Here is a 21,347-nt window from a genome sequence, read left to right as displayed (position 1 = left end):
GGGTTAGGAGCACAAGAAAAGCACAGACAAGCCAATGTCAACAAAGAAATCACGTGTTGCTTTACAGATAGCAGAAAACACGGAAAGGAAAAATAAGATTAAAAAAACTTTTACTACTGGTTCTGCCAATGTTTATAGTATCTATAAACGTTGGGTTCTGCCGCCCCGGCCACTCGTGCTTACTGCTTACAAAAAGCGGAACGCGCATTCCTTGGAAAGAGAAAAAAAGAGTTGAGGTCACCTCGTTTCGGCCTGGGAATACTCCACCCGTCACATTCCCCAGGAAGAATATACAGATTCAGTTGACTCGCTCTATGGATTTCATGCCGACGGATTGTGCCCCCGCGATCTCCGCCGACAGCGCAGCTCTGGCCGACTGGCTTGCCCTACGTCATCTCCTGCCGACGACAAGAGCTCTCGCTGAGTAGTGCCTCGTCCTCGGACTCCTGCGGGGGGGAGGGGGGTGATTTTAAATGAAGAGAAGAGAAAAGTGAGCCCCGTAACTGTCTCTCAGAGGGAGGACACCTCAACAATAGCTAACGAGGGGTGGGTGGAAAGGAGGGATTAAAAGGTAAAGAGATAGAGAGAGAGGAAGAAGAGAGCGAGACGCAGGGACTGCGAACGACCGAAGTGAGGAGAAGATAGGAAAGATGGAGACGGTCACATGAGTCCGAGGACGGGGCTCCACTGGAGGCACTTTTCCGTGCTTCCAACCGGGCTGCAGAAATTAGGTGTTTTTCTCCTCTTCTAACCACTACTACCACTGGTGAGAGCCCTTGTCGGTGACAGGAGGTGGCGTAGGGTGAATCCATTCGGCCAGAGCTACGCTGTCGTCGTCATCGGAGACCGGCTTCAGGAGATGGCGTAGGACCAGCCCAGCCGGCCAGAGCTGCGCCGTCGTCGGAGATCGCGAGGGAACAACCGGTCGGCACGGAATCCAGTGAGCGAGTCCGGAGTCCGGCAACCGTGTCCATCTTTCCTATCTCCTCTTTACTTACGTCGTTTTCTGCTGTTCGCTGTCCCTGCGCCTCGATCTCTCCTTCCTCTCCCTATCTCCATACCTTTATTCCTATCCTTCTAATTCCTTCTTACCCCATCCCTTGTGAGCTACTGTTGAGCTGTCGCACTCTTATGCAGACAATTACGGGGCACACTTTTCTCTTCTTTCCTCTTTAAGAATCACATAAGGATAGAGATTTAGTTGCGCGACCCCAGCAGCTGTAAGGACGCGGCCTGACATTCCAAAAGGCGCTGCGCTGTGCTCCCCGGGCTGCAGAAATTAGGCGCCTTCTGCTAACCACTACCACCATAATTGCAAATGCCTTGCACGCTGCGTCCGGCTCCTGTGGACACGTGACTGAATCTGTCTATTGACAACGCCTGAAAGGAGGAAAGGAATGCGCTAGCCACGGAGTCGTTGGGACCGGTTGGCGTGGTGCAAGCGACAGGCCTTTCGCTTTCTTCCCTACTTTTTTTTCGTTAGGAAGGAGACAACGCTATTTCATTCCGGGGACTCGCTGAATCACTGCCATGCAAAGTGACGCGCATGCATTGAGCAGCACTTACTTTGCGATGTTCTTAGAGGCAGACGCGTACCCCCGCCGAGGATTTCATACGTACTCGCAAGTGGCATTTTATTTCCTGACGCATATTCCCAGTTTTCTCTCGTGACAAAATTCACTTTGATTTGTGAAACTGATGTGTCGATTCGGTATAGTCTCTTCTAGGTGACGGATAAAAATTGTTCAGGTGAACGGCTCTCGTATCAGCCGTCAATGATCGTTTACGGGTAAATAGGTAAATTTACGCATTTCGTGATTTTTTCTTCATTTGTTTATATTGAAAGACCGTGACAAATGTTGCTATTGTTTTTCTTCAGGGAGCACTGCAACAAAGACTGCAAAAAGTGTGAATAGCGTGCTGCATTGGTCTTGTCATACAGAAAGGAAGTCTGGTAAGATGTATGCTTGGTTGCTAAAGACGTTCGCAATTTTCCATGTTACATTAAGTCACAAACGCGCTGTAAACGCCGACTGAAAAATGTCTGCCTGGCCCACCTTGAAGGCAAGATTTGTTTCCCTAACTTATTTGTTGTACTGTATGTTTTCCAGTGACATATTACGAGGAAACTGTGTGCTCTGGGAGTTCAAGCACGTTTCAGAATCTCAACGCACTGACATAAGTATTGTAAGTGCAAAATTTTCTTATTTGTGTACATACCCGCACAGGTATGTACACAATGCGCAATTCGGTGGTTTGCCGAATTGTGCAAATAGAGCTTATAAACGCATGCGACTGTGCAACTAGTCATGTAAATAGTCTGCCTTTCTCTAAGTAATAATCGTTCTGTTTGATCTTTTCAGCTCTTCCCAGCAATTAACAGATAGATACAAGCCTCACATCTCGGTGGTAAAACGTCGCACACTGAATGCGTATTGACGGTTAAGAGCACAAAAATTGACCGAAAGAGATAACTGATCTTTCAGGAATACTACTCCAGCAACTGTATAATTAGGTTGAACAATGCCTGCTGCAAATCTTTCTATGCGAACAATGTTGCATGAAAACATAGTGCGTTTATATATTTGTGGAATAATCATATTAAGTTAGAGAGCTTACGTTGGTCTTTCTTTTATTGCCGGTTACGTACTTACACGCTTACAAGTGTGTACTTTAGAAACGTTTAACTTCCTATTACATGTGCACTGAGCCAATGTCATGTGCACAAAGTACAATGAAAAAAAAAAACAGACCAAGGAACGTTGGCAACGGCCAGCGTGCAGCACGTACTCGGGCTCGTCGGAAAACCCGGTCGGGCCAACGTTATGTCCCGGCGTCACCCGGCATGAGGCCGCTGTCAATCCACAAGACCAGCCTTACGATGGTTTTCAAGGTCGGGCCTGCCACTGCGCAGTCAGTCACAGACCTCTAGCCGAGAACAAATAGTTGCCTGGGTTTATGACAAAGACTAGATTACAATGTTCTATTGAGGAAAATGCATATGTAGTAGAAAGAATGAGCCACTGTCTCTATAGTAAGGCCCTCGTCGACTTCTTCCTTTATTCGAACAAACTGAATATACCTTGACACTGATTGCGCTACCCCTAGTCTTCTACGCAGTTGTCAAAAAAAGTGTTGCGGTTGAGTGAGCATTAACTTTGTACGTTAAATGACGTTTAAAGTTGAGATCATGACAAATCTTGTAGTGCAATCGAAAAAAAGTAGGGAGATGGAGACTGCTTCAAGCAAAATGTTTATGGTACTTTTTTTTTAAAACGAGGCGTAGCTGTGCAATGTTGTTTGTTTTGAGCTTAATTACGAGGATACAATGTCGTCCGACCGCGCATGTCGAGGAGCCGCATGAGGGTGGAGCCTGCCGCTCATGGCTCCCTCGCCACCGTGTGTCAAAAAACGTCTCAATGCGGCACGTCGCACCATGGGACGCCGCACGCCGCATCGCACGAAAAGTCGCACGCCTATCTCGCGCTTAAAAACGCTCCGGGCAGCGTCGTTGTGTAGAGTTACTGTATATGCTGCCTTTAGGTACCTAAGGGTAGCATATACAGTAACTCTATCAGTGGGAAAACGTAGTGAAAGCATAGGCCGTTTTCGAGTGCCTCTTTCACCGCAGTCTGTCAGCCCCCACCCCCCTCCATTTACTACCTTAAATTGGCGAGTTCGTGGACCACCGCGTGCCTATAGCACGTGAACGCCTGCAAGTGCCTCGTGCAAGCGTTCTCTTCTTCCGTGAAAGACGCTAATTTTGCACGACAAGAAAAATATTAAGTGACGGGTTCAATTTAGCTCTGTTTTAAGCTATGAAAAAAATAAAACATGAACTAAATAGACAACATAAATAGAACTTGATTAAAGGATCTGAAATCAACTATAAGGAATTACCAGAGGGCGACGTCTGAATATAATCATTTATTACGATCGCGCTCTCCAGGTTGCTAAGCGCGTGCTATCGAACGAAAGACGAGGAAGAAGTGTTCCGACGCCTCCGACTGGGCCTGGCGCAACGTACGTGTTGCACGGGTAAGCTCATTGTCGATTGTGGAGTTGTCGCTCGCTTATTCTGTTCCGCTGTTGACGAGTAGACTTTATAATCGCCGTTTAGTTGTGCCGCTGCGCTAAGCTGTGGGCTCGCGTTTCCGCTCCATGGTTCAGCTTTGTAGTGAGAAAAGTAAAAGGGCACGCCACTTCCCCTTCTCTCCAGCCAGATCGAGAAACCGCTGTGTCATCAGGAAGGTCTCAAAAGGTGAGTACCTATGAACGGCTTCAAATTCAGTGCTTTTTCCTCACTATATTGAGTTGATTAAGAAAACAGTTACATTAACAAAATCTGACACGTTTGCAGTGGCGATGAAGGAATATTTGGGTCGTACTTCTTGCCTGGCTACGCCTTATCTGCGCATATGAATCCGGTGTGCTTGGTAGTCTCTACTTGAGAGATAACAATTCACTATCCTGACTTTCATCTTCTCTCCATGAATTTTTGGGGTTTCATGGTCATGGTCCAGTCACTATGGCTGGACCATGCAAATATGATAAAGGAAGTGTTACTAAGTGCTGGAGTTGGTTGGGCTTGTTGGTGCATAATAATTTAAAACAACAGGTCAGCACAAAATTAAAAGCAATGGACAAAGATGCAGCTGTGCACAAATGTTCTACAGTGGAGACTGTAAGCCCTAAGTAGGTTGAATGGTCTATAAGGCAATATCCACTATACTCAAGTGTTACTCATTTTGTAAGGCGTGGGCTGGAACGAGACGAGGGTTAGTGCTAAGGTCTTACCTACGCTTAACCGTGAAATCGCAATGTCGCTCCGTGTCCCTTGGCGCTGGTTGGTATAGACACACTTACAGGCACAAGCAAACTGTGCGCGTTTCTCAACGACGGCTACGTCGTCCTCGACGCATGCGCAGAGATTGTCCCCGGGATGGCTGGTTTCGTGCCCCACGTGCCAACGTTCTTCCAGCGCACACAAGTCCCAGCGGCAGAGGCGGCGCCTTTATCGAGAACAGGTGGTCAACTTCAAACTGTAGGAAAAGTGAGTTTAGTTTTCTTTACGTAAACGTGTATCACGTATGGTACTAACGCGTGCTCCTATATTTATCTTTTAGGAGTGAAACTCCTTAAGGCGTGGGTTGAGCGTCCCATCGCAATCGTATGTAGCCACCTCACGTCAGTTCTTGAACAGGCCGTAAAAGGCGGTACTTGATCATATAACAAAACGCATATACGCTGAAAAATGCAAATGGTACGATACTATAGAGAAAGTTACTTTTAGTGTGACAAATAATTAAAATCACAGCGTATCCATGGAGTGAATTATGATGAGTGGGGCGAAGCGCCCCTCATTCCGTTCATGGTTCCGGCCGTCCGTTCGTTGTTGCTTTTGTCCATCCGTGCGTTCGTTCGTCCTCTCGTGCGTCCATATGTGTGTCCGTGGGTCCGTCTAGTCTTGCAATCAACCGCGTGTCCGTACGTACCTCCATCCCATCGTTAGTCCATGCGTCCGTCCGTCCATGCGTCAAACAGACTTACGATGGACGGACGTGGCCAACGGATGATTCACAGTTTGCCGATGAAAAGTGTGACACGCGCAAGGCGGCCGCGGCTCGCGCTCGAAGATGTAATCCCGATGTGCGAGCGCGTGAGAAAATAAGAATGACGTCACATGAAGACATTGGCAATCGCGTGTTCGTCGGCGTCGCCGTACGCTAACAAGTGCGGTGTAGTAAAATAAAAGCGTTTCGGTGCGCACGCGCGTTCATAAGGTCGGCGGATGAACAAGGTTGCAGAAAAACGTGGGTGCAAGGTGGTGGCAGCTCGCGCTCGAAGACGGAACACTGATGTGCGAGCGCGCGAGGCTGAAACATGCTGTGAAGCTGCGTGGCGGCGCCGTCAAAATCCCGGCGTACGAGCGAGTCGAGACGTGCGCACATGAAGGCTCCTTAGCGTCACCAGATCGTCACGATGCGGTGACGCGTGCTCATGTGTTGATCTCCCACGCGTAATTTGCCCCACAGAGAGAGGGCGATAAGCACGCTCGCTTATCTCGCGGTGGGGAAAGTAGTACGTCTTGGGCTTTCACCGGAACGATCCTGTTTTAGTTACCGTGCGCACGAAGGTTGCTGCACTCACTGCACAGTCTTTGTTTGCAAAAAGGGCGCGCTTTTAAGACACAGCAAAGAGACGTTTATTTGCATTCTTCTGTGCCCGTGAGTACGTTTCGTGCGTCATCTTTGTGTGAGAAACGCGGGACACGTTTAGATCTGCTTGCCATTCTTCATTTGAAGTTCCGATTTGTTGCTGTCGAATATTGCTTTGCCTTTGCGGAAAAGCTAGGACTTTCCTTTTTCCTTGAAAAATAAGTTTTTGGACGCCCCCCCCCCCCCCCCCCCAAGAAAAAGGCCCTGTGGATCCCCAGACGAAAGCAGCTTTAGAGCATGTCATAAGAAATGAAATGAGAATATCTTTTGCCAGGGCGTCGTCTGTACAAGATTCCCTCTGTACTTCAGTGCACGGAGCGCGAAAACCTGGGTAAACTGTTAACGTACTCGGAGCGCGGAAATTGAGCGCAGGAGCAGGAGTAGCTGCAAACATTTTGTACGCAATTGTGGAGGAGTAGAGAAGTTCGCCGTAGCCTACTTACCGTTTTCAACAGCGGATATATCTGGGCATGGCTAGAGTCCCTCTTAGGGTGAGTTCCATTTGTAGAGCACGAGCACTGAAAAGAACGCTGAAAGTGCTCTCTCCAGAGCCGTTGCGTTCAAAAGGTTCAAAAGAGAGTAGGGCCACTCGTAGAGTGAGAACACTTTGGCTGCGCCCAGAGCAGCAGCCAGGAGCAGTTCCTTAGTGCCTTCGCCTGAAAATGCGGAGTAGGCGCAGTATAAAAGAACCCCAGGTGGTCGCGATTTCCGGAATCTTCAACTACGGCGTCTCTTATAATCATATTGTGGTTTTGGGACATTAAACCTTACACATATAAGTAGGCGCAGTATACAAAGAGAGTCACGTGACAGAATTTTTCTTCAGCCGGTGAGAGCTGCGGCAATGGAAGCAACCATGTGTAGTCTCTCACCGTTGCTTGCCGTATATCGGCATGTCAATAATCTATAGGGTGGCGATGATGACGGCACGCAGGTATACGTTCGCTGCATGCGTCGCTGCACAAACGCACTATGCATGTGCGAATTAGAATAACGTCGAAAATAAGACTGAGAGATGTTAAGCGTACTTCACTGCGGCCCTGCACAGAATGCCAGCGTTTCGAATGTTTCCATCTGATGGATCTCCCCACTCGTCAACCTTCTCACCTGCTCTCCGGAAGATTGCAGATCGAGTGGCCCTGCTCTCAGTGCTCTAAAATACCCCACCCCCACCCCACCTCCGCCTGCGCTGCCCCTCTACTGCTGTTCTCTCAGTGGCAATCGCCACTAGTCGCGGACAAAAATTATGACCGTCAACCCGCACGTGTTCCGATTTTCTGCTTCTTGATTACCTGTTTCTCTCCCATAATAGGTGCGCCGGTTTTTCAGGTGTACGATGCAACACCTCTAATGGCCAAGTGAATGAGTACCGCGAGAGATAGGAATGCGAAGAAATTAAAAGCGTCAGAAAGAGAGAATTGAGCATAGAAATAAATAGAAGGTTTTAGAGAAAAAGGAAGCCAGAAGTGTACAAGAAATGGCCGACTGAAAAGAGTGTCTTTTCTTTTTGTCCCCCAACACCAGTCCTCATCTCTCTTGCGTTCCTTTCCTCGCGTTATCGCCGCGCGCCCGTTAGTTTCATTTCGCGAACGATATTGCGGGTTATCGACGTTACATTCATCATTCTTGATACTAAAGCGCCCAGCGCTGAGTTTCTGACAAAAAAAGCACAGGCAAGTCGGATAATTGTTGCGGAGCAAAAAGACACCCATTTTACTCGATAATTTTTGAGAGTGTATAGAGAAATCAATAGACAAAAAGACTAAAAAAAAATAGGAAAGATCAAGCAGAAAGAAACTGGAAAATAAAGAACAAAGAAGGCCGGCCAGCACCGCACTTCCTTCATGCTTGGCGCCCACTAAGTGTGGAGCTTTCTGATTTTTTCAATATTTTTTTATGCAACAATTGAATGCTGTCGCTGACGTCGTGCCCATTGAGGTCCGGGGACACCGCCCTTCGGATGTAAGCAATTCTTAAAAGAAAAAAAAAAAAACACCTGCTACAGTTTTTGCGTTGTGGTGATGACGAGACTCGGTGGTTTCTTTTTAGTGGCCATTTACGAAAATTACGTCACATATAGAGCAATAAGCGATTGAAAAAGTATTTTTGGAGAGCTACTATAGGCAACGGGCGTTAACGAATAATTCTTAGTAATTAGCGCAGTGAAAAATGAATGTCGTGCGTGTTTGGGTGTGTGTTGAGGGTGAGAGAGAAGAAGAGAGAGAGATGTTGGCGCGATGGTTGTGGTTGTAAGGAAGAGGAAAAAGGCACCTAATTTCTGTCTGCCTCAGTGGTGACACGGCGCAGTGCCTTATAAGGGTGGGGGGAAAGAGGGATAAAAAGAATTGAGAAATAGATGAATAAATAGAGAGGCAAGTGACGAAAAATAGAAGGAGATAGGAAAGTGGGGATCTGGTCGAAGCAGTCCAAGGGCGGGGCACCACAATGCGAGAGCTGCACGGCCTCAGGAAACCGCGGAGGGCGAACCAGTAGGCGGGAGATACGCTGGCGTCGGAGATCTCGAGGGCACGACCGTCCAGCTTGAAATCCTCCGAGCGAATCACTGATGGTCGTATGGCCGTAACACGCGCCACCAGCACTGCCGCGGCGCACGTGCCGTGACCCCCGCCGCGCGCGGGCGGGGACGGGTAAGCCAATTGGCGACGCTGCGGAAGGTGAAAGAGCGTCGCCAGTTGGCTTATTTGTCCGGCGCGTGCGTGCGGCGGGGATCCCGGCACGTGCATTGCGGCTGTGCGGGTGGCGCGTGGAACGGCCCGTAGAGCTTCACGGAGCTTGGCTGCGGACCTAAAGGTTGAGGGTTCGATTGAAAGCTTCAGCGGTCTCGTTTCAACAGAGCCCAAATGGAAGAGGCCCGTGTGCTGTACGTGCGACCTCGGGGAACGTTAAAGAGAACACCAGATGGTGGAAATTTCCGGATGTTGTTTCTTATAATCATAGCGTAGTTTTAGCTTGTGATTATTATTATTATTATTATTATTATTATTATTATTATTATTATTATTATTATTATTATTATTATTACTTGGACTGGAATGCCCGTGACTTTGTTCTGTTAGAATAGGAATAGCAGGCTCCCGGTGACTTCTTCATGTCCGGCGTTCCAACGTGGCACTCCTTTCTATGACGTCAAACGGTGATCGTTCTTCAAACTTTGCATGCGTTTCGCCAGACGGACCACAGGGCAGCCTGCTGAACGTGACGGCGGCAGTGATGCGCGTCGGTCGGCGCACCATGGCCGATGTCTCCCGGTCGTTGCCTGCACTGGCCAAGCCACCGGCAACGGCGTCGCCATCTCATCCAGCGGCCCCTCTCGCGGCGTCTCACCAGGCCGCAGCAGCTGATCTAGGCCAGGTGCGTGCACACCGCTTGCCCTGTTCAGTGGATGGGAGAGAGGGGGTAGTCGTCAGGTCACGGGAGTGTGTTAAAAAGGCACTGGCGTCTCCCCTTCCTCTCCCCAGCATCACCGAAACTGACCCCCTTCCCCTTCCTCAATCCACTTCAGCGCCCACTCTTTTTTCTACCGCTGTGCAACACGACTTCACCCTCCTCAAGCCGAATTCGCACCCCCCCCCCCAGAATCATGCAGACGTCTATTCACGGACGCATAGACCGATGGTGCTCTAAATATGAAGTTTTACAAACATTTGCATGTAGAACTCGTCGCTTTTATTTATTTTTCCTTGTTTTTATTTAATACTGAATTGTTCTTGTCTATTGGTGTTCTTATTACTCCTTGTATTTTTATTTTTTAAATCTAGGATTGTCTATTTCTTGAACTTTGATTGATTAGTGGCTTGGTTCTTAAAGCGTTTTTTTTACACTCGAAACTGCGTAATCTTGGCGATAGGCGTGAGCGTTGTTGTGACGCACAGATCCAGCCGAAAACTAGTCCTATTACAGTTACACAACAAAATGTATCGATGAGCCTAAAACCGGATGTGCCACCTGGACTGACCGGGTCCTCTCCTTACCCCGTCATCTCGATTGGCAGACGCGTCGGCAGCATCCTTACGGAGCTTGCTAAACAATAAATCGAAAAGTCGTATGTCACGTGGTTCTGTGCTACGAAATGCATGATGGAGAAATCCGGGTAGGACATGGTCAAAATTGTTCCCGAAATCCCCATCACCACGTTCACTGCTTGTACAGTGCCGTTTAGTTCATCCGAATTAATATATATTAATGAAGAGGAATGCCCACTACTGCAGCGACATCGACACGTTGGCGCGAGGCACGAGCTCAGACTGCCTGGTTGCTGCTGCGACGCTGCCCGTACATCTGGCTAGCTCTTGCCGCTTCTGTACCGACGCTGATACCACTTTTGACCTTGCATTTACATTATATTTTGGTGGAGAATGCTGCGGTCTTCCCCAGTCCTGGAACTGCGTAGCCGAAAGCTGCCGTCCGTCATGCCTGACGACGCTGTATTCACACCCCCACCGGCTTCGCCATGCAGGAGCCGTCCCGGTGCCTAGCTCTTGCGAGAACCCGACATCTTCAGCGGCACTGACGAGAAAGACGTTGAGGATTGGCTGGAATTTGATGAACGAGCCAGCACTACTAAAAATGGGACGATCCCACAAAGCTTGGTACCGAGATGTTTTATTTAACGGATGTTGCCAAGCTGTGGTACAGAAACCATTAGGCGGATATTCCAACTTGGACTGCCTTCAAAACCTGCATCGCAGATGTTTTTGGACGCCCTGGTGTGCGCAAACTTCACGCAGAACAACGCCTACGAGGCCGGTCCCAACAAACTGGTGAGACATTCACCAGTTACATAGAGGACATCCTCGATCTCTGCCGGCGTGTCGACCCGTCGATGGCAGAAACTGACAAGGTGCGACATATCATGAAAGGCATTTCCGACGACGCCTTTCAAATGGTGCTCTCCAAGAACCCTGTCACTGTCTTTGAGGTCATCGAGCTGTGTCAGAGTTTCGACGAGCTGCGATGACAGCGTCTTCTCACGCGACGCCCTGACGTCCCGGATGACACCCTCTCAAGCCTGACCACCACATCTGACCTTCAGTCGCTGCTATCGCAGATCAAGGAGTTTGTTCATGCTGAGGTCGCTCGTCAGCTATCGCTGCTATGAACAGCTGGCCAACCATCGTCACCTCTGCCAGCAAACATTCGTCAGGTCATCCAGGAGCGAGTTTGCGTGGCTCTGCCATCTGCCCGTGACACTTCACCATTGCCGAGCCCTGTTGCCTGTGCCGAAGGTAAATGCACCTCTAAGCTATGATGAAGTAGCGGCTCGACCACCTCTTCAGACTTTTACGTCACTTCCCTAAGCCATGCCACTTCGACCCACTCCTCGGTTCGCTCAGCCAAAGTCCGTCCAGAGTAGTGGACAATGGCGTACACTCAACAATCGCCCAATATGCTTTGCTTGTGGGCAACCTGGCCACATAGCGCGATACTGCCGTCGGTGCGTCCCTGTCTACCGCCAGAGCTACGACCAGACCTTCGAACCTGCCCTTTATGTGCCACCGCGCCCTTCGTTCACAGGCTCTCAGCCTCCCGACCAGACGTCATCGTACGCCGACCACCGCCCTCCTGTTAACCGCCGCTCGCCATCACCTCGACGCCGCTCGCCATCGCCGATGCGTCGTCGTCCTTCATCGCCAGAGCGGGAAAACTAATTGCCGCAGTTCCAGAGGCAGGAACTGCGTCGCCAGCGAAAAGACCAAGGCCTCTCACTTCACCAACGAATGTTCTGGACGTACATGTAGACGGCGTCGCTGCACTCGCTCTTGTCGACACTGGTGCCGCAGTTTCAGTGTTAAGTGCTAGACTCTGCCGCTTGCTCAAAAAAGTTATGACGCCACTAGCAAGTATATTACTTCGTACAGCCAGCGCAGATCCCGTCACACCGGTCGCTGCCTGTGCTGCTCGCATTGCGATTGATGGCCTCATTTATGTCGTTGAATTGCTAGTGTTGGATTCCTGCTCCCATGACCTCATTTTGGGCTGGGATTTTCTCTCCGCTAATAAGGCCGCCATCGACTGCTCTCGCGCTGAGGTGGCATTTGAAGTGCTTGACGACGCTCCATTATAGGATGCTCATGAAACCGGGGACAAACTATTTGTTGCTGAAGACATCATCATACTGCCGCACTCTTTTGCCCTTACCATGGTGTTTTGCAACTCTCGCCGAGTCTAGTGCCCTTCTCACGCCATCTACTCTCTTCGTTCGTCGCAAATGTTCGCCACTACCTTATGTCCTTCTAGAACTTCAAGACGGCGTCAGCAGGCTGCTCATCTCGAACCTGTTGTCATGTCTTGTAACACCACTTCGGGGTAAGTGCGTCGGGCGTGTTTACAGTCTCGACCCTTCTGCAATTATCGACATGCCGGCTGGTCCTTCCGCCGAACACGAAGTCGCCGGAGTGACCTGTGCCTCTTCGCCGCAGACTACTAGGCTGGACGTACTGAGCAGCTCCATCGCCTACACGTGAACCGTTTCGCAACGTGCTCAGCTTCTACGACTGCTGAACAAGTTTCGTTATTCCTTCGACTGCCAGCATACTCCTTTCGGCCGCACGTAAGCCGTGTGTCACCGCATCAACACAGGTACCAATGCGCCATTGCGTCAAAGACCCTATCGCGTGTCCGCAGCTGAGCGCCAGGTTATCGATGACCAAGTAGCTGACATGCTGAAGCGTGGCGTCATCCAGCCTTCGAACAGCCCCTGGGCATCTCCAGTCGTTCTTGTTAAGAAGAAGGACAAGTCAATTTGCTTCTCTGTTGACTACCGTCATCTTAACAAAATAACTGAAAAGGACGTTTACCCGTTACCGAGAATCGACGATGCCCTTGACTGCCTCCAAGGTGTGGAGTTCTTCTCTTCATTGACTTACGGAGTGGCTACTGGCAAGTCGTTCTGGAACCTGAAGATCAGCCTAAGACGGCCTTTGTCACACCTGATGGCCTTCACGAATTCTGTGTCATGCCTTTTGGTCTTTGCAACGCACCCGCAACATTCGAGCGGATGATGGACAATCTTTGCGTGGCCTGAAGTAGAAAACATGCCTGTGCTACTTGGATGACGTAATTATATTTTCACCGGATTTTCCAACGCATCTCCGCCGGCTAGATGAAGTGCTGCAGTGCCTAACTGACGCCGGCCTTCAGCTCAACCTGAGGAAATGCCGCTTCGGCGCAAGTCAACTCACCATGCTCTGTCATGTTCTATCTAAAGAGGGTATTCTTCCTAATACCACCAAGCTTCGGGCAGTTGCAGAGTTCCCTGAACCTACGTCTCTGAAGGATCTGCGCAGCTTTCTTGGCCTCTGCTCGTATTTCCACCGCTTTATTCAGAATTTTGCAATGATCACCGCCCCCTTGACTGAACTTCTACGTAGTGACTCGAAAAGTTACGCTTGGTCACCCGCCTGTGACGACGCTTTCGAAAAGTTGCGCCGCCTGTTAACCTCGCCGCCAATCTTGCGTCATTTCGACCCTACTGCTCCGACGGAGGTACACACAGATGCCAGCAGTGTTCGACTCAGCGGTGTTCGACGTACTCCTGGAATCCCGATTTGCGCTGCGCGAGCAGCGCAAATCGGTATTCCAGGAGTACGTAGTCGCATATGCAAGCCGTACCCTCACCAAAGCAGAGAAGAACTATTCTGTGACAGATAATGAGTTTGTGGCAATTATATGGGCCCTAGGTAAATTTAGACCATACCTATATGGTCGCCTCTTCGACGTAGTCACCGATCACCATGCGCTTTGTTGGTTATCCACGTTGAAGGACCCCTCCGGCCGTTTAGCTCGCTGGGCTTTGCGGTTGCAAGAGTTTGACATGCGTGTTGTCTACAGGTCTGGCCGACGTCACACTGATGCCGACGCTCTATCACGCTCACCTATGTCCTCCGAAAGCTCTGCATGTTTATCTTCCGTGGACGAAATGGTTGCGTTCATAAAAAACTGTGACATGGCGTCTGAGCAACGCGAGGATGACTGGATCAGCACTTTTCTGCGATTCCTTTCAGATCCGTCGACTTCTCCATCTTCTCGAACGTTGCGCCGTCAAGCGGCTCACTTTGAGGTCCGCGATGGCCTCCTTTATCGCAGGAATTACAAGTTTGACGGTCGAAAGTGGTTACTGGTCATACCTCGCCATCTTCGTGCTGCAATATGTTCAACTTTCCACGCTGACCCTCAGTGCACACATGCTGGCATCTTCAAAACATACGCTCGGCTTTCCTTCCGGTTTTATTGGCGAGGCATGCACACCTTTTTGCGCAAGTACAATCAGTCACTCCCGCAGTGCCAACGACGGAAAGCTCTGCCTCATCATACATCTGGTCCGATCCAGCCAATCCCTTGCCTAGCCAGGCCTTTTGACCGCATTGGGATCTATCTGTATGGGCCTCTTCCATTCACGGCTTCCGGAAACCGTTCGATTGTTGTCGCTTTCGACTATTTGACGCGATACGCAGAAACAGCCGCTTTGCCTGATGCCACAGCACGTGACGTATCTTTTTTTCTCCTGCGGCACTTCATTCTCCTTCATGGCGCACCGCGTGAACTTCTCAGCGACAGAGGACGTGTATTCCTCTCTGAAGTCGTCAACGCACTCCTTGCCGGATGCCGTATCATTCACCGGACAACCACCGCCTACCATCCGCAGACGAATGGTTTGACGGAAAGATTCAACCGTACCCTAGGGGATATGATATCAAAGTATGTTGCCTCAGACCACTCCGACTGGGACCTCATTCTGCCTTTTGTGACATACGCCTACAATACTGCTCCACAGGTGACTACGGGCTTTTCACAATTTTTCCTGTTATATGGCCGAGACCCTTTCACCACACTAGATATAATTCTGCCCTACCACCCCGATTCCTCCGAGTCTACGCCCATCTCTGAAGCTGCCCGCCGCGCCGAGGAATGCTGTAAGCTCGCCCAGTCGTTCACAACCATCGACCAATAGAGACAAAAATCTCGGCGTGACGATAACCACCCGTACCCTAACTTTGTTCCGGACACTCTTGTGTGGCTTTGGGTTCCCGCTGTGCCTACAGGCCTTTCCTCAAAGTTTTTTTCAAAATACCAGGAACCCTACCGCATTGTCTCGCAGACTTCACCAGTTAACTACATTGTCGAACCCGTTACGCCATCCACCGACCAGCGCTATCGGGGACGTGAAACTGTGCACGTACAGCGGCTGAAACCTTATTACGACCCACTCGTACTCTGTTCACCGCGAGTCGCCAGGATGGCTCCTTTTTCCGACGGGGGACGAAGTGTAGTGAAGAGGAATGCCCACAACTGCAGCGACATCAACACGTTGGCACGAGGCACGAGCTAAGACTGCCTGGTTGCTGCTGCGACGCTGCTCGTACATCCGGCTAGCTCTTGCTGCTTCTGTACCGACGCTGATACCGCTTTTGACCTTGCATTTATATATATATATATATATATATATATATATATATATATATATATATATATATATATATATATATATATATATATATATATATATATATATATAGTTTTAGAGCAGGAAATTAGAAATTTTTGTGTTATCTGTGACAGGCTCGACTCCACCTTGTCTAAGCCAACTCTATAGCGTCAGTAAATGCCGCGTTAAGCCTCTTAGATGAACCTGAACCAGCTCCACTGTTTCCTGAAGAAGCACAGATATGAAAATTTTGCAACCTGTTTTATGTTTCCTTTTTTTGCAATATTTCACTTATGATCCACTCATCACTGTTGGGAACTTCGTTAGCGCATGTGTGCGACGGTGATTCATTTAAAGACGTTTTTAGAGCGCCCAGTTGCAGTTTCGGCTTCAAAGAGCACCGAGCTACTGGCAAGAGCAGTTCTGGTAGTTAGGTAAACACAGCCGCCCACGTTACAGCGCAAAACTGTGACGCGGGCGCCGTACTGACCAGCCGACACAAACTCGTGACGTAGGTTTGTTAACGGTAGTACCACGTTGATATCGGCGTCGCGAAGTGTTCTCTATCTCACTCAGACGCATGACATGTGCATCAAAAATCATTTTGAGATGTTCTAGGCCTTGGTGTTTTGTAGATGCTGTGTATTACGACACATAAATCTATCCCACTCATTACCTCGCCTTCGAAACTTTGTGGCAGTGCTCCTCTTTAATGATTTACGCGGCTAGTGTAAACTTCGCCCCTCCTCCTATTTTTTTAATCACTCTGTCTATCAATGTTGCCCAGGCAACGCCAGAGGTTGGGACCTGGAAGGTGGCAAATTTCCTGCAGGCCGCCTGGACCGCAGCCGCCGACACGGATGGCTGCGTATTCTACAAGTCGAAGAAGTACAACAGATACAGGAACAGCTCCTCGCCCTGTTATTGATGAACAATGAATATTATTAAGAACGACAGCATTGTGATATCTCTGTTATAGCTAGATGTGATGTCTAATATGTGATAGCCTTTTGCTTTCCTTTTCCGGCTTGGCTTTTTCGTGGGCGAAACACTGCCACAAAGAAGGTGTGCTAGCTTTTCGGGGCGGTTGTTGGTGAGACAGGAGTTTTGAAGGGCGCAACCAAAGATCCCAACAGCAGTAAAAGCCATGTCCAAGAACAGCTCCGAAAGCTCACATTCACCATTACCAGCTGTTCTGAATGCACCACGATACGGCACCATGGTACCAAAGCGCAATTTTGTCGGGGGAATCTCTGGAAATACAACCGAATCGAAACACCACAAGCTCTTCTCACACTACGGTGTGGTGACCAATGTAAAGATCAAACTAGACAGAGCTGGAGTGTCCAAAGAGTATGGATTTGTGATGTTTGAGACATATAAGAATGCCCAGAGGGCACAAGCATCAGGAAACAACAGTATTCTCAGGGAGCGCAGACTCAACATCGCTCCAGCAATCAGAAAGCAGTCATTTTCAAGGGTGTACGACCCAACCCAGTCAGTCTAGCCAGGGACGATTCTGTACCAAAATGGCGTGCCTTACATGTACATAAGGACACTGCCTTTTTCCGCCCTGATGCGCTTACATATCAGTACTCACCCACTGAAGCTACTCAGACTTCGACGGCAGCTGTTGATACAGCCAATACAGCTATATCGGGATACCCTGTTGTACGTGTATCCGCTATCCGTCTATTTCCAACAGCAGGTCCTCAAGTACCGGAATGCGTGAAATGAACATAATGGTGGACAGTGGAGGGAGGCCCCACCTGCTACAAGCCACCCTGTCACCGCACACCCGGCCTATTTCTATCCCACCACCTTGGTGAGCCTCGGAAGTGATGTTAAGCCGGCATCCAACGAAAGCCAGGAGTACCACGACCCAGCCATTGTGGAGACTGGCTCTGAGGTATAGGTGCCGCCATGATGCCGAGCACACCAACGCGCAAGCAAGATGACAGTGGCGGCACCCCGTCCTCTCTCCTGGCCTCCGCCCCAACAGCAGCGTCGTTGGACACCTTCTTTGCGAAACACTGCCACAATTTTTTTGCGTAGCCGAAAGCAAGTCGTGTCACCGTAGCAACCTAACGTTGGCTTGGCTTGAAATATAAGTCATTGTATTCGCCTAACGTGTGCGTACAGTGTGTTTCTCTTGCTAGTTTTAATTTGCCACGTAAGATATCAGTTGCGTTTTGGTTCCGGTTTCTCGTCGGGTTAAATGGGCGGCTTTACACTTCATCACAGTGGCAGGCGATGCTAAGTTTTGCGAAAAGTCACGTTTCTTTTTAGTAGGCTTTACTGCACTGTTTAGATTTTGCACGTCCCAGTTCAAGAGGCGATGCATTTTTTTATAGGCAACTGTCAAAACAAGCCTATACTGGGGCATACGTTGTCATCTTGAACACCATGTGCGATTGTGTTCAATGTGGATACCCTCTGGATGAAAGTGCCACTCCGAATTTCTTATTTTTTATTATTATGTTTTGTCTGACGGGAACAGTAATGTTGATGTTATGCGGCGTTCAGCGGCTGTAATCATTCAGACTAGAAATTTACATGGGGACCTGTTAAATACTGAACGTTTGTCGAAGATTAAGTGCTGTCAAAATGTTTTTTTTCTATTATTGTTGGTAGTTGTGCGTGTATGTGATTGTTGTGTTTTTTTGCTCACTGATTATCATGGTATTTTGTTTTCATCACACATGTCGTGTTCTGAATTTTGGGCATTGTTGTAGTTCATATAAAAGTTCCTGCATCAATCGCTCAACTGTGTGCTGTCGTTTTTCTTCGAGTCTCGTCTACTTTACACGAACCGACGAGTCCGGCTGTTATATTAGTTAAGCTATTAGTATCATAGCACGCGTATGTATTTTAACGTGATTGAGTTGAAGAGCTCGTCTGGCAAAAATACATGCGTTGGCGTCGTTGGCTGGTGCGAAAAATAATCTTGTCGGTGACCGAAAAATTGATAAGAAATCCCTCGTACCTTAGGAATCGATGTTCTGCGAAGCATGGGGAGGGAAGGCGACCGTGGTGTAATTTTTGCTTCAGTATGACCCAAACATGACACTAAAATATCGGCAAATGTACGCACGTGCGTGTGTTGAACAGTCGCATATAATCATGTAACCAGTCGTTTGTGGTTGCGTAACGATGTCAACAGCTACGTGAGTGTTACGAAGACTGGGTAAGTAGCGCTTGTGCTTGCGAGTATGGTAGCGACATAGAGCACCTTTGGTGGATGGTTCTGAACCTAAAATTGACGTTAAGCTGGCGTGACGCCTGTATCATAAAAGTGCACGTGCATGTAATGTATAACAAATTAAAGGGACACTAAAGGCAACCATAGAATCGACGTTGATTGCTGAAATAGCAGTTCAGAAACGTGGTAGTGCTACTTTTGTGCCAACGAAGGGCTAATTTCGAAATGAAATCACCTTTTAGTGGTCCGCATCGGGTTAGCACATTTCATATTACCCACCTCAGGAAGCGGAGCTACGGACATCAGTGTTGTCGGGCCCACTTTGCTGCGCGGCTGCCAAATCTAGTCGCAGCAGAACGAAAGTAGCGGGAGCCACTGCAGAAACAACGGCCATTGAACAATTTCTTGCCATTGGCTCCGAAATGGCAGACGTTTTGGTTCAACTGGGCCCCGCTAGATGGTACGACATGTCCAGTTTAACTACAGTGATCATATACTGTTAATCCTGCAGGGGCGTCTGCGTAAGCAGGCGTTTGGTGTGTAGCGACACCATGGACCCGAGCTAACAAGGGTAACAAGTGCTTTGTCGAAATTTGCTATAATCATTTCCTTACCAATGTTTCCAGTCATTCATACATTTTTAAGCTGTTCAAGAACCACAGCGTTTAAAAACCTCACAGCTACACAGGAGCGTGATTTGCTTAAGAGACACATAGTAGGTACTTAGCAGTCACAATCGCAATTGGCACCCTGGGATACTTGACAACGGCCAATATTCTACAATGTGCACAAATTTTCTATCTTTCACAGCATGGTTTGCGTGTTCATAAAAAAATGAAGAATGGCAAGCAAATGTGAATACAGTAAATTGGGTGCTGCTAATGCTATCAGGCTGCACCCGAGTATTCTCAATGTTCTTGACAGCAGGGCTTGAATGACTTGCATTGCTAGCTCTAAAACAGCCATGTTGCAGAACCGACACAGTGGCATGCGAACTCTGAAGTTACGTCAGTGCTATCAGTACATTACGTGCTGGTTTTTTTGTTATTCATGCGCAGAGACACAACATTCTAGCGACGTTGTTGTCTCGCCAAAACAGGTGAATTTCTACGTGATTAGACTGCCTCGACGCTACCTAAGTCGCGATGTTGGAATCATGTCTTACATTCATGACGCAGGCTACCAATATACAATAAAATGTCGATAGGTTTCTGGAAAAATACGCACAATAAATTCAGCATCTGAGAATACTTAATATTCAAATTGGTTTCATTTATTTTTATAATTGCGAACGTAGCTGCCGGGAAATCGTTGCCCTGTCGCAGTGGTCTAGTGGCTAAGGCTTCAGGCTTCTGACCCGCAGGTCGGGGGATCGGATCCCGGTTGCGGCAGCTGCATTTTCAGTGGAGGTGAAAATGCTGCCGGCCCATGTGCTCAGATTTGTGTGCACGTTAAAGAACCGCAGGTGATCAAATTTTCCAGATCTCTCCACTACGGCGTCTCTCATAATCATATCGTGGTGTTGCGATGTTAAACCACACATATCAATCAGCTGGGAGATTGTATTAAGCGGGAATGTATCAGTGAGGTTTTACTGTATAGGTCCTAACAACTCCAAGAGCTTACATATTAAACAGAAAATAATAGTCGTCAAGTGTGTCTACATTCAAATTTTAACTAAGAGACAGTATGCGTCCAGACTGAGTTCAATCGGCAGCTGATGCTCCAGGCAAATTGACTGACGTCAGTGCAACCATGAGAGTTATAAGTATGGCTGTACTGCGACTCCGCAAACGCATACCTAATCTACAGAAAGCTCCTAGTGGGTATGTGTAGTAGTGGCAGGCAAAGCTGTCCCTGCCACCCTAATCGTTATAGGGTGTTCTGGTCCTAGCCTTCGCGAAAGAGATTTAATCCAAGCATTGTCAATACTTCCGAATGAGTTCCTCAGAACAATGCAATCGATGTCAGTCACTCGTGAGAGCCTCTGCACACAGTTTCCTGCACTTTTCGAATCCGGGCTTGGAAGAATTCAGAAGCCTCCGGTAAAATTTTACCTTCTAGAAGGCGCCCACCCTAAGTTCCACAAGGCACGGCCTATCCCGTACGCACTTCGTGAGAAAGTGGAAAGGGAACTTGAACGCTTAGTGAGTGAAGGCATATTGTCACCTATAGCACATTCAGAGTGGGCGGCATCAATAGTGCCGGTACTAAACAAAGGTGGGTCCATTCGCATCTGCAGTGACTTCAAAACCACAATTATTACTGCGTGCGTAATTGAGCAATATCCACTACCTAACATCGAGAATGTTTTCGCGTCACTTCGTGAGGGATCGCTTTCCACTACATTGGATTTGAAGGACGCGTATAACCAGCTCCCCTTGGATGAGGAAGCGAAGAAGCTGGCCGTTATAAATACGCACAAGGGCCTGTTCTGCTATAACCGACTTCCGTTTGGAGTTGCCTCGGCTCCCGCGATTTT

The 21,347-nt window shown here is 48.6% G+C and overlaps 2 protein-coding genes across 2 annotated transcripts; both read left to right on the top strand.

The window, feature by feature from the left end:
* Window positions 1–9,359: 9,359 nt before the first annotated feature.
* On the top strand, window positions 9,360–16,802 carry LOC142775374 (uncharacterized). Its single transcript, XM_075876739.1, has 2 exons — window positions 9,360–9,590; window positions 16,451–16,802. The coding sequence occupies exons 1-2, from the start codon at window positions 9,360–9,362 to the stop codon at window positions 16,589–16,591; spliced, it is 372 nt and encodes a 123-aa protein (XP_075732854.1). The 3' UTR covers window positions 16,592–16,802.
* Window positions 16,803–16,810: 8 nt separating this feature from the next.
* Window positions 16,811–17,170, top strand: LOC142775373 (protein boule-like). The gene has a single exon (XM_075876738.1). The coding sequence runs from the start codon at window positions 16,811–16,813 to the stop codon at window positions 17,168–17,170; it is 360 nt and encodes a 119-aa protein (XP_075732853.1).
* The last annotated feature ends 4,177 nt before the right edge of the window (window positions 17,171–21,347 follow it).

Source organism: Rhipicephalus microplus, chromosome X (genome assembly GCF_043290135.1).
Source record: "Rhipicephalus microplus isolate Deutch F79 chromosome X, USDA_Rmic, whole genome shotgun sequence".
Classification (NCBI taxonomy): Eukaryota; Metazoa; Arthropoda; class Arachnida; order Ixodida; family Ixodidae; genus Rhipicephalus; species Rhipicephalus microplus.
This window is presented reverse-complemented; position numbering and strand designations above follow the sequence as displayed.